The sequence below is a fragment of the Cetorhinus maximus genome, chromosome 8, assembly GCF_964194155.1.
Source record: "Cetorhinus maximus chromosome 8, sCetMax3.hap1.1, whole genome shotgun sequence".
In the NCBI taxonomy this organism is placed as follows: domain Eukaryota; kingdom Metazoa; phylum Chordata; class Chondrichthyes; order Lamniformes; family Cetorhinidae; genus Cetorhinus; species Cetorhinus maximus.
Window position 1 is genome coordinate 63,489,207 of NC_135886.1, and position 17,379 is coordinate 63,506,585.

The 17,379-nt window shown below is 47.0% G+C and overlaps 1 protein-coding gene across 1 annotated transcript in view; it reads left to right on the plus strand.

Moving 5' to 3' along the window:
• Positions 1-17,379, plus strand: part of LOC144683677 (interleukin-13 receptor subunit alpha-1-like) — a 50,208-nt gene that overhangs the window by 28,902 nt on the left and 3,927 nt on the right. Inside the window, exons 6-9 of the mRNA XM_078546936.1 lie at positions 2,704-2,855; positions 9,283-9,412; positions 11,545-11,647; positions 15,672-15,756. Of these exons, the coding sequence (XP_078403062.1) occupies positions 2,704-2,855; positions 9,283-9,412; positions 11,545-11,647; positions 15,672-15,756 (470 nt within the window). The remainder of the gene's footprint in view (positions 1-2,703; positions 2,856-9,282; positions 9,413-11,544; positions 11,648-15,671; positions 15,757-17,379) is intronic.

Below are 17,379 nucleotides of genomic sequence, written 5' to 3' on the forward strand. Positions count from 1 at the left end.
TCATCCGGAGCACCCTGAGAGGAGCCAGCTCATGCGCCAACACGAGGTTGCTCAGGACCTTCCTGCTCACCTTTGATGGACAGGCACCTAGCTGGGACATTGGGTGTCTCATTCATCTCCCACACCGGCGCCCTGGGCACTCTCTGCCTCCGCCTGCATCTCAAGCGAGTGTGAAGTGCCCTCACCAATGTACACGGAGATACTAGCCACCGCTCTAATGCCCACCAAAGTGCTGGTATCTGTGCTGGTGCCTGCTTGGCAGAGAGCGGGTGTGACGCTGGTGCAACAGAAGCTCGGTAGTCCTCCGGTGTCAGGGGTGGTCCTTCGTGGTCCACAGAGCGAATGCCTGCTGGTGAATCTAAGGGATAGCAAAGACATGTCATTAGCTAAAGTCCTCACACTGTCACTGTGCATGCCAGGCACCCTGGTGAGACAATAGAGATCTGCATCTTGGTGCCCTTGTCTTTCAATGGTCAATGGGGACTCCCAAGTTCGAGGCTCATGTCAATGAAGAGACTACACTAGAATGGTTGCACAAGCCAAAAATCTCACCTCCGTGTACTGCGCTCCACCTCTCCATGCCTGGTTGCACAGGGAGCATACCAGCTCTCGAACTCCAGGATGTCTTGCTCGAATCTGCTGAGCAGCAGGGATGGGCTGCCCTCTGCCTGTATGTGCCCTCTCTGCCTGGTTATGGCTTGCCTTCTCCTGAAAGGACAGAGGAGCATTGATTAGTCCACTCTCCAACTGCAGCACCATTGTAGCCTGGCCAATCCCACCTGAGGAACAACGTGCAGGGCACATCTGAATCGTGGCCCTCGAGCCACAAGGTGCTCAGTCCAAGCAGCCAGGGCTCATCTTATTGTCCAGCTCCGGTGCTATTGACAGTTGGCACTCAGACTCTAGCACCCCTGAGATCCAGGAAGGGACAGCCAGATCTTAATACTTCTGCACACTGCTGGCGTGGTACTCACCCTTCCTGAGCACTGCAGGCCATTGAAGCACTTCTGGTACTGCATCCATATGCGCCGCACCACATCATGGTTGGCACCTCCCCTGTGCCCTCTTGATGAGGTGCAGTGGCCTCCTCCTCCTCCCATCTCTGGGGACAAGGGTGCCCCTCCAGGCAGCCACCTCTTCCAGAAGAACAATGAGGCAAGTGCCCACCTGATCGTCCCTCCCCCCTGGCATGTTGTGTCGCACTCGACACCATTGGGAGCACTGAACAGACGTCCATCCGTGGCAGCCTGGGCCGCTTTTTCACTGGCCACCCGGGTTGCCATTGGAACTGGCAGCCCACAGGATTCCGCCCAGTGCAGAGCAACGTTTAATTGGCCCACCAATATGAAATCACAGTCAGGGGCCAATCGCAGGCAGTAGCCCATTTCCCATGCCCGCCATGCCCACCTGACGACCTCAAAATCCTTCCCTAATTTCCACCCAATGTGGGATTCGTACCCATGTTTCCCCAGAGTATTAACCTGGGCCTCTGCATTACTAGTCCAGTGACATTTCCATTACACCACTGTTTCCCCCTACCTGAAAATGTCTGAGAATTAGCATTCTGGATAGTAGTACCTTGGCAGCCAAGCGACTTGGACATCACACAGGCTGTCCATTGTTAAAATGAAAAACTTACACTTATTTAGCAATTTTAGCAACCTCAGGACATCCCAAAGCTCTTTACAACCAATGAGGTACCTTTGAAGTGTATTCACTGTTGCTACATAGAAATGGAGCAGCCTTTTTGATCACAGCAAAATAGTGATGAGGTAATGACCAGATAATATGTTTTGGAGATTTTGGTTAGGGATAATTATTGGTCAGGACACAAGGGAGAATACCTCTGCTCTTCAGATAATGTCATGGGACCGTTATGTACACCTAACTGTTCATGTTACTACCCACTGCCCCTCTCATGGTTATTGTACAACAGTGCAGGAGCCATTAATGTTCTGTAGTCAGGTAGTGGTTATGTTACTGGACTAGTCATCCAGAATGTGAATTCAAAGGAAGAAAACAATTTATTATGAGTAAAAATGACCATGAACCTTTTAGATTGTCAATGCAATTAGTTCACTCATGCCCTTTGTGGAAAGAAATCTGCCATCTTTAAACCGGTCTGGCCGATGGGACTCCAATCCCACACCAACATGGTTGACTTTTGATTGGTCCCTGAATTGGCCTCGCAAGAAATTCAGCTGTATCAAAACTGCTACAAAGAAGGTTCACGCCCACCTTGTAAGGACAACCAGGAATGGGCAATAAATGCCAGCCTTGCCAGCAATGGACATATCCTGAATGTAGATAACAAAATCAAATTCAGCGCATGGGGCTGTCTCAGAGATGAAACCAATGAGCTGAGGTGTTTCCAGTCACTGGAATGCTGCAATGAGCATGCATCAACTGGCACAAGTGAAGTGGCATGATTTAATGAGGCCCAGAGGCATTACCCACGCCTTGACCATGGCACTCAGTTCAAGGTGAATAACTTGTGTGAATTTAAGGATGAAGTTGAGAAATACCATTTCCAAAGCATCAGTAAAAATCCAACGGAATAAAACAGAACATTTGACCTGACTTGAAACTGTAGTCCAATGATTGGAGCCGTGTGTTTCAGTGGCATCATGAAATTCTGGTAATATTTGTGTTCAGTGGGCAACATTGAACCTCATAATGATGATATGTTCCATTTTCTTGTAGTAAAACTGTCTCCTCCTTGGGGAATAAACATTTCAAAGACTGGCAAAGTGTTTGACATTAACTGGGGTCTACCAGCCCATTGGAACCTAAAGTGTGTGACGTATCAGATAAGAAGGAGGAGCAGCATAAGCAGCAACTGGATAGACCAAAATGTGAGTATCTCTAAAATAGACATGTGACTGGATATCTTTGTGACAGAAGCAGAGCTTTAGCAAACAGGAAATATTTCTGTATTAAAATTTTTTTGACCTTAGAGAGATGTCTGATAGTAACGTGAACAGGCAGACTACAAAGATTAGCTTTTGATTATTTATGCCTTTTGAAAAGAGGGTCATGGGGCAAAGAAGTGGAGGGAAGTGTGGGGCCTGGAAGCATTGCTAGAGGTGTAATGTTTAAATGGCCTACTTGCATCGAGGTGATGCAACGGTGGTTCTGAATTGGTCCCTGCGCTGAAGGGGTTATCCTATGATGAGAGGCTCAGTAAATTGGACTTATGTTCTCTGGAGTTTAGAAGAATGAGAGGCAATCTGATTGAAACCTACAAAGTTCTGAAGGGGTTTGACAGGGTGGACACAGAGACTGTTTCCACTGGTCAGGGAGTCTAAAACACAGGGTCACAGTCTCAGGATAAGGAGCCAATCATTTGGACTGAGATGAGGAGAAATTACTTCACTCAAAGGGTTGTGAATCTTTGGAATTCTCTACCACAGAGGGCTGTGGATGCTCCATCACTGAATACATTTAAGGCTGGGATAGACAGATTTTTGGTCTCTCAGGGAATCGGGAGAAGGCGGGAAAGTGGAGTTGAAGCCCAAAATCAGCCATGATCATATTGAATGGTGGGTCAGGCTCGATAGGCCATATGGTCTACTCCTGCTTCTATTTCTTGTGTTCAGTGGTGGGTAGGTAGTATTGGAGTCCTGAGGGAAGGGTGCTGGATTGTCAGAATAGGGAGTTGGCTGCCAGGGTGTGTGAGAACACTGTGTTTAGTGTGTTGGAATCTTGCCTGGCTGGGAGTAGGGTAGTGGAAATGCTCAAAGGAAGTTCTTAGAGGCTGGGGGCTCTGCCACTTTGAAATCAGGACCTGTAAGCAAAAGAAAAGGATTGGCAAGATCTGGAGGTTTGGGGGAAATGGAGTGGAAGAATTGGGGAGAGGGGGGGGCCCCAACAATGGAGAGGAGAAAAGGGATTTTGGATGATGATTATGCAGTGTAGGGGGACTTGGGAGAGAGTTGTTAGAGTCTGAGATGGTAGGGGAAAGAGAACTTTGAGGTTGCTGGGATACAGTTATGTTTGAGGAGATGGGTTTGTAGCAATTCTTGTGCTATGGTGGAAAGAATGATGAATGGTTTATCTTCAGATTCTCCATGCACCCAAGAAGCTATAGATGGGGGTAATGGTGGTAATGTCACTAGGTTAGTAAGACCCAGGCTAATGTTCTGGGACCATGGGTTCAAATCCCACCATGTCAACTGGTAGAATTTAAATTCAACTAATAAAATCTGGAATTGAAAGCTAGTCTCAGTAATGGTGACCACAGAACTTGCATCGATTGTTGTTGGGTTTGGAGGTGTGCAGGTGTGAGGAAGATTAGAAGAAATGATGTTGGACAGGAATGCAGATATGTCCCCATCTCCTCCTGCTTTTCCCAGAGGCAGTTGCTGTGCAAAAATGATTACTCACCCAGCAATAGCGGAAAGCCAATTGAAGTCTTTAATGAAGCACTTAGCAGGAATTTCCTGCCGGTAATGTAATTTTATCAGCTGCACATGGAACTCCCCGCAGTGTCTGCGGCTTTGTCAACCCACAGGAGGTGAGTGCACAGTGGGAGGGTGGAGCATCACGATAATAATATTCAGTCTTCCCATTAAAAGTGTGAATCGGCAAGCCTGAGAGCACTCAGAGGCAGAGGTTGGAGACCAATGTTAACAATTGTGCTGGTGATGAAGAAATGGCGCCCGTTTCCTCCAGCCATTTCCTGCCTCCATTTCGTCCCTCTCAATCTTTCATCTCTTTCTCCCCAGCAGCAATCTCACTACAGACGCAGGGAAGGTTGCTGGCCATCTGTGCAACTGCCCACCCGCCTATTCAACCCACCCACTGCCCCTAACTGGACAGTGATCCCGGAGGACCCTTCTTAATTGACCGAGTGTGGCATCAAGGAGCCCTCATAAAACTGGAGTCAATGGGAATCAGGGGGAAAACTCTCCGCTGGTTGGAGTCATACCTAGCACAAAGGAAGATGGTTGTGGTTGTTGGAGGTCAGTCATTTTAGTCCCAGGACATCACTGCTGGAGTTCCTCAGGGTAGTGTCCATGACCCAACCATCTTCAGCTGCTTCATCAATGATCATCCTTCCATCATAAGGTCAGAAGTGGGGATGTTCACTGATGATTGCACAATGTTCAGTACCATTCATGACTCCTCAGATACTGAAGCAGTCCATGTCCAAATGCGGCAAGACCTGGGCAATATCCAGGCTTGGGCTGACAAGTGGCGAGTAACATTCGTGCCACACAAGTGCCAGGAAATGACCATCTCCAACAAGAGAGAATCTAACCATCGCCCCTTGACATTCAATGGCATTACCATCACTGAATCTCCCACTATCAACATCCTGGGGGTTACCATTGACCAGAAACTGAACTGGACTAGCCATATAAATACTATGGCTACAAAAGCAGGCCAGAGACTAGGAATCCTGTGACAAGTAACTCACCTCCTGATTCCCCAAAGCCTGTCCACCATCTACAAGGCACAAGTCAGGGGTGTGATGGAATACTCCCCAATTGCCTGGATGAGTGCAGCTCCCATAACACTCAAGAAGCTTGACATCGTCCAGGACAAAGCAGCCCACTTGATTGGCATCACATCCACAAACATTCACTCCCTTCACCGCGCACAGTAGCAGCAGTGTGTATCTACAAGATGCACTGCAGAAATTCACCAAGGCTCCTTAGATAGTACCTTCCAAACCCACGACCGCTACCATCTAGAAGGACAAGGGCAGCAGATAGGTGGGAACACCACCACCTGGAAGTTCCACTCCAAGACACTCACCATCCTGACTTCAAAATATATCGCCGTTCCTTCACTGTTGCTGGGTCAAAATCCTGGAACTCCCTAACAGCACTGTGGGTGTACCTACACCACATGGACAGTAGCGGTTCAAGAAGGCAGCTCACCACCACCTTCTCAAGGGCAATTAGGGATGGGCAATAAATGCTGGTCCAGCCAGCGAAGCCCACATTCCATAAATAAATAAAAAATTGGACACTCCTGCAAGATTGTACCTCCAGTCCTGCTTTGTGGTGATTGGGTCACAACCCGTAAATGGTTCCGCCAACCAGGAAAAAACCTAAGATGGGAAAATTCAGCCGTAAATGTCTGATGAATTATGAGGTTGTCTCACATCATTTTAGTACCTCAGATCTAACTTTGGTGTGCACATTCTGTTCAATGTACTGCTAGTTCCTTTAAGATTGCTGCATAACCGTACAAGCATTATCTTAAAGGAAATGTTGATTGTGCGTGGCTTATTAATTCGGTTGGGGGCACATTGGCCAAGCAGCTCTGCCAGAACATTGCCTCAGATATAACACCCCTATAGATGTGTTATAAATGGAGAAGGATTAGCTGCTTCCTTAGCCAATTGTTTATGACCACAGCCCTTTGTTTTCTTCAATGTCTTCAAATTTCAGTGTTACGATCGCTGTGGGGAAACTGTAAACCAAAATAACCGAATTTACTGAATAGCACCCAAAGGAAGAATTTATCAACAAGATTCCACTTTGGTAGCTTTTACTTTAACACAACCAGAACCAAAATAAATTACACATTAATTATCTGGCAAATGATACTTCAAATAAAAGTGCAAATTTCACTTTAAATAGTCGATACGTCTTACACAACCACAAGCATTCACTTCACTACCGGCACAAACATGGTACCATATGCAATCTCAACTTTTGACTTTTCAGTCTTTCCAACATGGCCTCTAGTAGGTAGGATCGCTCACATAGAAGCTAGGAGCAGGAGGAGGTCATTTGGCCCTTCGAGCCTGCTCCGCCATTCAGTATGATCACGGCTGATCCTCTATCTCAACGCTGTACTCCTGTGCTCTCCCCATAATCCTTGATGCCTTTAGAGTCCAGAAATCTATCTATTTCCATTTTAAATATATTCCATGACTTGGGCTTCACTGCCTTTGGTAGAGTATTCCACAGATTCACAACCCTCTGAGTGAAGAGGTTTCTCCTCATCTCAGTCCTAAATGGTCTACCCTTGAACCTGAGATAGTGACCCCTTGTTCTAGGCCCCCCAGCCAGAGGAAATATCATCCCTGCAACCATGTCTGTCCAGCCCTAACAGAATTTTATATGTTTCAATGAGATCTCCTCTCGTTCTTCTAAACTCCAGTGAATACAGGCCTAGGTGGCCCAATCTCTCTTCATATGACAATCCTGCCATCCCAGGAATCAGTCTGGCGAACTTTCGCTGGCATCCCTCTACAGAAAGTATATCCTTCCTTAGGTAGGGAGACCAAAACTGCACACAATACTCCAGGTGTGGTCTCACCAAGTGCCCTGTACAGCTGCAGTAAGACATCCTTGCTCTTGTACTCAAGTCCTCTCGCAATGAAGGCCAACATACCATTTGCCTTCTTAACTGCTTGCTGCACCTGCAGGCTTGTTTTCAGTGTGTACAAGGACACCCAGATCCTTTTGCACATCAACATTTTCCAATCTATCACCATTTAAATAATACTCTGCCATTCTGTTTTTCCTACCAAGGTGGATAACTTCACACTTATCCATATTATACTGCATCTGCCATGTATTTGCCAACTCACTCAACCTGGCTAAATTGCCTTGAAGCCTCTTAACACCCTCCTCACTTTCCTACTCAATCGATTCAGACTTTGAGTCACATTCACCAGCAGCTATATTCCATCCGAGGTCCCTGGATACGGTCAAGACCGACAAGGCACGCATCCATGAACCCTCTTTCACTCAGGTCATGTCGGTCCTGATGGTGTAGCTTTCCAGGGGCCCTTTTCAATCGACCAACCAACAATACCCAGTCCATGATCTGGTCCTCTGATATGAACTCTCAGCATTTTCACATGCCTGAGCTACTTATACCCCTTTTAGGATTCAGTCCTTTTTAACTTGGTTATACATCACTTACCCAAAAGAGCTTCTGGAATTCTATTTTTCTTCTTACTGACAGACAGAAAAACAACCTTTTGGTACAGAGCTTGGCTTACTCCTAAACACATCAGGAGTTTGATAACTTTTGTCCTGCTGTAGCACTGCACTGTGTCTGCATTTGTGTGCTGATCACCTTCTGCCTCCAGCTCACCTTTGTGTTCACCAGCCACACGGCTTCCAGTCTTAACTGCCTTCCTGTTCCTATTGCTTTCAGGAATTGCAGGTCATACAGACCAATATTTCTTATCATCCAAGAAAATTACAATTGATCTCTTTACAATTGACGCAAACTCTTGGGGAGGCTTTCTACAACTGGGAGGGCCAATTGGAGTGTCCAAGGTTCTGGATGGCAAGCTAACCACACCAGAAGAGGTGGACTGTAGGTGGGGGACTGAGAGGACACCTCAAGATGGAGGCACCCTCTGAAAGACCTGGCATTGGAACAAATTAAACTGTGGCCATAGCTGCCAGACCATTATTGTGGAGAGGGAGCCCCATGACAGGGTGGCCGGTGGTCGCGGTTGTGGCCCTCGTAACCCGTGCTGGGTTACTTTTCAGGATGTGCATTTAGCCCCTCCCAGCCTGACACTCGGAGGCCACAACCCATTCCAGCCATATTGGGAGATCCATCCGCGTCATCTGGAAAATCCAGACAGCAGGGGCAAGTAGCTATCACCCTCCTGGAACCATCTTCCTGAAAATAGGCTAGAGGCGGCAACACACCAGCCGAACAACACACCGGCCCAACGACACACCGGTCCAACGACACACCGGCCGCTACAAAGAAATTGTTGCCACAACCGCCTCCAAACCTGACTCCGCCTTGGAATGAAAATTCTGCCCAGTGTTTTCATATATTAGTTTTGAAGTTAATCCTTTTAAACGCGGGTTATTTTCTCTGGTTCTACTGCTGCAGAGAATGTGAAACAGCTTGTCATAGCCAACATAACACAATCCCTTTCGAATCCTATAAAAAGGCATTTGCATCGCCTCTTAAGCTTTGCTTTTCCACTGAGATCGTGACAAATTTACATCATCGTTTCTCATAACCCAGTTCCTCCATCCCCTCAATTATTTCAGTTAATCTATCCTTTCAATAACTGTCATGTCCTGTTTGTACTGTGGTCACCAGAGCTGGACACAATATTCCAAGTGGAGTCACAATGGCTTATGAAGCAACAAGATTGCCTCACTCTTAGGATCAATATTGCCCTATTAAACCATCCCAACATTGACCAAGCATTGAGACAGCTTCAATTTATTGTCAATCAAGAAACTCAGATTTATTTATCTTCTGTTCACATTGTTTAAAGAATAATCATGTCCTGGATTTCTTTGTCACCACATGATGCTTTGTTCCTTCAAGTGCGAGAACCCAAAGGTGAAGATTACTGATGCAAATCCAAATGTCAAGAACATAATTCAAGTGCGAGCCATGTACACCATTTGCGGAGACAATGCAATTTGGAGTGAGTGGAGTGAAGAAACATACTTTGGTAAGAGAAACATCACCATATATCCATGTAAGGGACCACAGGACAGCAAAGTAAAAGTAGAAAGCAAAAGTTACATTTTCAAAAAAAAACTCCCTTTGTGATTTTCTGAAAAAACTTGGAAATGTGACAGCAAATCTTCACATATCAAACTCCCACAAACAGCAGTGAAATAATTGACCAGATCATCTATTTTGGTGAAGCTCTTTGAGGGGTAAGTATTGGCCAGGGCAGGAGGAGAACTCCCCTGCTCTTCTTCAGAAACATGCTGGGAGATCCTGTACGTACATCTGAGAGGGCAGATGAGGCCTTGGTTCAACTGTCGCAGGAGGCCTTTGCCCAGGGTCCTGGCTAATATTTGTCCCTCAACCAACATCACTTAAAAATAAATGATTATCTGGCCATTAGCTGATAGTCAGTTGTGGGATCCTGCTGTGCACATATTGGCTGCCACGCATCCTCTATTAAACAGTGATTACACGTCAAAAGAACTTAATTGACTGTAAAGTGTTTTGGAAGGCCCTGAGGTTATGCCAGGCAGTGCAGTATTGCGAGATTTTTTTTTTGCTAGAGGCAGGGGATGGGGAGCACGCAAGGCAAGGTGGACGGAGTCTATGATTGACACTGTATCCCTAAAGAAGCCTGAACTGGGAAAAAAGGAAGGAGAGCTAGGTGTCAGCCCTGCCTCAATTGGTACCATTCTCACCTTTGAATTGGAAGATTGTGGGGTCAAGTTCCACTCCAGGACTTGAGCACAAAAATGAAAACTGGACAATTCAGTGCGATACTGAAGTGGTGCTGCATTGTTAGATGTGCCGTCTTTTGGATGTTAAACTAAGGCCCTGTGTGCCTCCTCAAGTGGATGTAAAAGATCCCATGTATGATTTTGAAGCACGGGAGTTATCCCAAGTGTCCTGGTCAACATCACAAAACTCTGTTCAATGCTGTTGTGGGAGTTTGTTGCATACAGATTGGCTGCCCCATGTCCTATATTACAGTTGTGCCTATACTTTAAAAGTACTCTATTGACTGTTAAGTACTTCTTGATGTCCTGTGGTTGTGAATGGTGATACATAAATGCAAGTCTTTAAGCCTGTGCTGTGGATGAAGTTTAGTCCTCCTTTATCCTGCTCCACTCTGTCCATGGGGAGTAAGGTGTAAGAGTTGCTCCTGGTATAGAGAGACTTGGTGACCTCCCTGAAACTGTGCTGGACTGCAAACTGAGAGATGTTGCTGATGCTGCCTGCAGCAGCCTGGAAGGAGCCTCTAGCATGAAGGTTAAGGCTCACAGTTACATTGAAAGCCACAATGAGTGCTGTCCATGCCCTATTGTGACTGCAGCAAGTGACAGAGCTTAGTGACAGCCTCCTTGTTGAAGGGAAGGTGCCCAAGACATTACTCCTCAGTGAAGTTCCTGTTGGAGAAGAGACTACCTGAAGACCTTCAGAGCATATGGGCCACCTGGATGGTGCCCTCCTTCCGGTTCCCCTAGCTGCTTCCTCTCTCCTGTCTTCATTGCTGCCCTCCCTCCTCCTCCAGGAGAAAAGGCAGACCCACCAGACCACGCATGACTACAATACAATGCTGTTAATGGCAGACACAAACAGTTCTGCACTAGTAAAATCTCCTCAGTAGACAAACGGAGCTTTCCAAAGTTATAGCTGATCAGCGTGACAAACCTGTAAGTGTTGCACAATTCCTTTAAATAACACAGAGGAAAGGTGCATCCTACCTGATAAAGCTATGAGACACTGAATTAACTCACCACATGGTGAATCAGGCACTGGAGAAGACCAAAATCAAAAAAGGGTCCTCCATGTGGCACAGGGCCCTTATTTAAATACATTTTCCATTGCTTTAAATAGTCCTGACTCCGAGGGAGAAGTACAGTGCAATATGGCGAGTGGTGCACTTCCAACCAGAAATGCGCTTGGGAATTCCTGCCCGCCATATTGTAAGCTTGGATGCCCATTTCGTGCCCGAAAAATAGGAGTGCCACAATCGAACTTACAGACCTTGCTTTACTGTGGAATAAAGATTTATTACTGAAATATTTAATGGAGTGAATCATGCAGTTTTGAAGACAGTAATATATATTTGTTTTTCCATAAATTAAACGATGATATTCTTCACAGGGGAAGACACTGGGCGAGGCTGGAATTGGAAAATTGCTTTGCTTATCATTATTCCAATCCTGGTGGCAGCAGCTGCAATCACACTCCTCACTTACTTGAAACAGTAAGAGCTTCCAGTTCTGGTTTATAAAAATCTCTTAACTTCTATGGTAAAATATTAGTCTGTTTGGCAAGAACAGCAAAATGCCTCCAAGTGCAGAGGAAAAAACTCAGCTGTGCCTAGGCCTTTAAAATCACTGTGTGGGGCCTCTTGATTGGAGCAAGCATGTCATAGGGGCATTTAAAACAAGCTAATGGCATCTCTGATATGAAGCGTTATAGAGTATTGGGTGGGAATTTGGAAAGTGCAAATACAAGAGGACATAGGGCCAGGGTTGATATTAGAGCAGATCAGATAGCGGCAGAACTGAGATTAGATCAGATAGCGGCAGAACTGAGATTAGATCAGATAGCGGCAGAACTGAGATTAGATCAGATAGCTGCAGAACTGAGATTAGATCAGATAGCGGCAGAACTGAGATTAGATCAGATAGCGGCAGAACTGAGATTAGAGCAGATAGCGGCAGGGCTGAGATTAGATCAGATAGCGGCAGAACTGAGATTAGAGCAGACAGTGGCAGAACTGAGATTAGAGCAGATAGCGGCAGGGCTGAGATTAGATCAGACAGTGGCAGAACTGAGATTAGAGCAGATAGTGGCAGAACTGAGATTAGAGCAGATAGCGGCAGGGCTGAGATTAGATCAGACAGTGGCAGAACTGAGATTAGAGCAAATAGCGGCAGGGCTGAGATTAGATCAGATAGCGGCAGAACTGAGATTAGAGCAGATAGCGGCAGGGCTGAGATTAGATCAGACAGTGGCAGAACTGAGATTAGAGCGGATAGCAGCAGGGCTGAGATTAGATCAGATATTGGCAGGGCTGAGATTAGATCACATAGCGGCAGGGCTGAGATTAGAGCAGATAGCGGCAGGGCTGAGATTAGAGCAGACAGTGGCAGGGCTGAGATTAGAGCAGATAGCGGCAGGGCTGAGATTAGAGCAGATAGCGGCAGGGCTGAGATTAGAGCAAATAGTGGCAGAACTGAGATTAGATCAGATAGCGGCAGAACCAAGATTAGATCAGATAGTGGCAGGGCTGAGATTAGATCAGATATTGGCAGGGCTGAGATTAGATCAGATAGTGGCAGGGCTGAGATTAGAGCAGATAGCGGCAGGGCTGAGATTAGAGCAGATAGCGGCAGAACCGAGATTAGAGCAGATATTGGCAGGGCTGAGATTAGATCAGACAGTGGCAGAACTGAGATTAGAGTTGATAGTGGCAGGGCTGAGATTAGAGCAGATAGCGGCAAGGCTGAAATTAGATCAGACAGTGGCAGAACTGAGATTAGATCAGATAGCGGCAGGGCTGAGATTAGATCAGATAGCGGCAGGGCTGAGATTAGAGCAGATAGCGGCAGAACTGAGATTAGAGCAGATAGCGTCAGAACTGAGATTAGAGCAGATAGCGGCAGGGCTGAAATTAGATCAGACAGTGGCAGAACTGAGATTAGATCAGATAGCGGCAGGGCTGAGATTAGATCAGATAGCGGCAGGGCTGAGATTAGAGCAGATAGCGGCAGGGCTGAGATTAGAGCAGATAGCGGCAGGGCTGAGATTAGAGCAGATAGCGGCATAACTGAGATTAGAGCAGATAGCGGCAGGGCTGAGATTAGAGCAGATAGCGGCAGGGCTGAGATTAGAGCAGATAGCGGCAGGGCTGAGATTAGAGCAGGTAGCGGCAGAACTGAGATTAGAGCAGATAGCGGCAGGGCTGAGATTAGAGCGGATAGCGGCAGGGCTGAGATTAGAGCAGATAGCGGCAGGGCTGAGATTAGAGCAGATAGCGGCAGGGCTGAGATTAGAGCAGATAGCGGCAGGGCTGAGATTAGAGCAAATAGCGGCAGGGCTGAGATTAGAGCAGATAGTGGCAGAACTGAGATTAGAGCAGATAGCGGCAGGGCTGAAATTAGATCAGACAGTGGCAGAACTGAGATTAGAGCAGATAGTGGCAGAACTGAGATTAGAGCAGATAGTGGCAGGGCTGAGATTAGAGCAGATAGTTGCAGGGCTGAGATTAGAGCAGATAGTGGCAGAACTGAGATTAGAGCAGATAGCGGCAGGGCTGAGATTAGATCAGACAGTGGCAGAACTGAGATTAGAGCGGATAGCAGCAGGGCTGAGATTAGATCAGATATTGGCAGGGCTGAGATTAGATCACATAGCGGCAGGGCTGAGATTAGAGCAGATAGCGGCAGGGCTGAGATTAGAGCAGATAGCGGCAGGGCTGAGATTAGAGCAGACAGCGGCAGGGCTGAGATTAGAGCAAATAGTGGCAGAACTGAGATTAGATCAGATAGCGGCAGAACCAAGATTAGATCAGATAGTGGCAGGGCTGAGATTAGATCAGATAGCGGCAGGGCTGAGATTAGATCAGATATTGGCAGGGCTGAGATTAGAGCAGATAGCGGCAGGGCTGAGATTAGAGCAGATAGCGGCAGAACTGAGATTAGAGCAGATATTGGCAGGGCTGAGATTAGAACAGACAGTGGCAGAGCTGAGATTAGAGCTGATAGTGGCAGGGCTGAGATTAGAGCAGATAGCGGCAGGGCTGAAATTAGATCAGACAGTGGCAGAACTGAGATTAGATCAGATAGCGGCAGGGCTGAGATTAGATCAGATAGCGGCAGGGCTGAGATTAGAGCAGATAGCGGCAGAACTGAGATTAGAGCAGATAGCGTCAGAACTGAGATTAGAGCAGATAGCGGCAGGGCTGAAATTAGATCAGACAGTGGCAGAACTGAGATTAGATCAGATAGCGGCAGGGCTGAGATTAGATCAGATAGCGGCAGGGCTGAGATTAGAGCAGATAGCGGCAGGGCTGAGATTAGAGCAGATAGCGGCAGGGCTGAGATTAGAGCAGATAGCGGCAGAACTGAGATTAGAGCAGATAGCGGCATAACTGAGATTAGAGCAGATAGCGGCAGGGCTGAGATTAGAGCAGATAGCGGCAGGGCTGAGATTAGAGCAGGTAGCGGCAGAACTGAGATTAGAGCAGATAGCGGCAGGGCTGAGTTTAGAGCGGATAGCGGCAGGGCTGAGATTAGAGCAGATAGCGGCAGGGCTGAGATTAGAGCAGATAGCGGCAGGGCTGAGATTAGAGCAGATAGCGGCAGGGCTGAGATTAGAGCAGATAGCGGCAGGGCTGAGATTAGAGCAAATAGCGGCAGGGCTGAGATTAGAGCAGATAGCGGCAGAACTGAGATTAGAGCAGATAGCGGCAGGGCTGAAATTAGATCAGACAGTGGCAGAACTGAGATTAGAGCAGATAGTGGCAGGGCTGAGATTAGAGCAGATAGTGGCAGGGCTGAGATTAGAGCAGATAGTGGCAGAACTGAGATTAGAGCAGATAGTGGCAGGGCTGAGATTAGAGCAGATAGCGGCAGAACTGAGATTAGAGCAGACAGTGGCAGAACTGAGATTAGAGCAGATAGCAGCAGGGCTGAGATTAGAGCAGATAGCGGCAGGGCTGAGATTAGAGCAGATAGCGGCAGGGCTGAGATTAGAGCAGATAGCGGCAGGGCTGTGATTAGAGCGGATAGCGGCAGGGCTGAGATTAGATCAGATAGTGGCAGAACTGAGATTAGAGCAGATAGCGGCAGGGCTGAGATTAGAGCAGATAGTGGCAGGGCTGAGATTAGAGCAGATAGCGGCAGGGCTGAGATTAGAGCAGATAGTGGCAGGGCTGAGAGAAAATCAGATAGTGGCAGAACTGAGATCAGTGTTGATAGAGGCAGGGCTGAGATTGGAGAAGGTAGCAGCAGGTCTGAGTTTAGAGTAGCTATGATTTAATCATCGGAACAAGAGGCTGAATGGCCTCTTCCTGTCCACATGTTCCTCTGTCACATTCTGTAATTTCTATTGTTCTGTGTTGTTACTGATAAAATAACCGGAATAAATTACTTTGGATAGCTTGACTAACCACATGCTGTGCTGTTTTGTATTATTGAAGTATTTTGATGTGTGTGAGACTTTATTTGTTTGGTGAATGTCTCTCTTTCCAATCAGGTAATTGACTTTTCTCTTTTAAGGCTTCAGATATTGATCCTTCCACCGATCCCTGATCCGGGGAAGCTTTTTAAAGGCATGTTTGGAGACTCGACTGGAGACTATTCGGTAGGTTCAACATACGTTGCTTTCAGTGCCTTATCAGTGCCTTGGGATAGGAATGTAGCAGTGCACAAGACACTAGAATTGGAGGAGTGCACAGATCTCTGAGGGAGGTAGGACTGGAGGAGGTTACAGAGTTAGGAAGGGGTGAAGGTCCCATTCTGGCCTTGACTGGTTTCCATGTTTGCTCTTCAACATGACTCACTGTCTGAGGTGGGCCTCTCAGCTCACTGGCAGCAATAAACTTGATTTATATTTTGCGTTTATTATTTAAGCAACAGTGGAGTGCAGCTGTCAGTCAGTAATAAAAGAAGAAATGGATTGAACTCAACAAGAGCATCAACTAAATTGTCTCTCAATATGTATTTTTTAATTCTTTCATGACATGTGGGTGTCGCTGGCTAGACCAGCATCCATTGCCCATCCGTAACTGCCCTTGAGAAGGTGGTGGTGAGCTGTCTTCTTAAACTGCTAAAGTCCATGTGGTGTAGGTACACTCACAGTGCTGTAAGGAAGGGAATTCCAGGATTTTGACCCAGTGACAGTGAAGGAATGGATGGTGTGTGGCTTGGAGGGGCACTTGCCGGTGTTGGTGTCCACGTGCATCTGCTGCCCTTGTCCTTCTAGGTTGTGGGCTTGGAAGGTGCTGTCGAAGGAGCCTTGGTGAGCTGCTGCAGTGCATCTTGTAGGTGGTACACACTGCTGCTACTGTGTGTTAATGGTGGATGGAGTGAATGTTTATGGACAGGGTGCCAATCAAGCGGGCTGCTTTGTCCTGGATGATGTTGAGCTTCTTGAGTGTTTTTGGAGCTGCACAATCCAGGCAAATGGGGAGTATTCCATCACACTCCTGATTTGTGCCTTGTAGATGGTGGACAGGCTTTGGGCAGTCAGGAGGTGAGCTACTTACTGCAGGATTCCTAACCTGTGACCTGCTCTTGTAGCCACAGTATTTATATGGCTAGTCCAGTTCAGTTTCTGGTCAATGGTAACACCCAGGATGTTGATAGTGGGCATTCAGCAATGATAATGTCATTGAATGTCAAGGGGTGATGCTTAAATTCTCTCTTGTTGGAGGTGGTCATTGCCTGGCACTCGTGTGGTGCGAATGTTACTTGCCACTTGTCAGCATAAGCCTGGATATTGTCCAGGTCTTGCTGCATTTGGACATGGACTGCTTCAGTATCTGAGGAGTCGTGAATGGTGCTGAACGTTGTGCAATCATCAGTGAACATCCCCACTTCTGACCTTATGATGGAGGGAAGGTCATTGATGAAGCAGCTGAAGATGGTTGGGCCTAGAACACGACCCTGAGGAACTCCTGCAGTGATGTCCTGGAACTGATATGATTGACCTCCAACAACCACAACCATCTTCCTTTGTGCTAGAAATGACCCCAACCAGAGGAGAATTTCGCCCTGATTCTATTGACTCCAGTTTTGCTAGGGCTCCTTAATGCCACACTCGGTCAATGCGGCCTTGATGTCAAGGGCAGTCACTCTCACATCACCTCTGGGATTCAGCTCTTTTACCATGTTTGGACTAAGGCTGCGATGAGGTCAGCAGCTGAGTGGCCCTGGCGGAACCTAAACTGAGTGTCAGCGAGCAGATTATTGCTGAGTAAGTGCT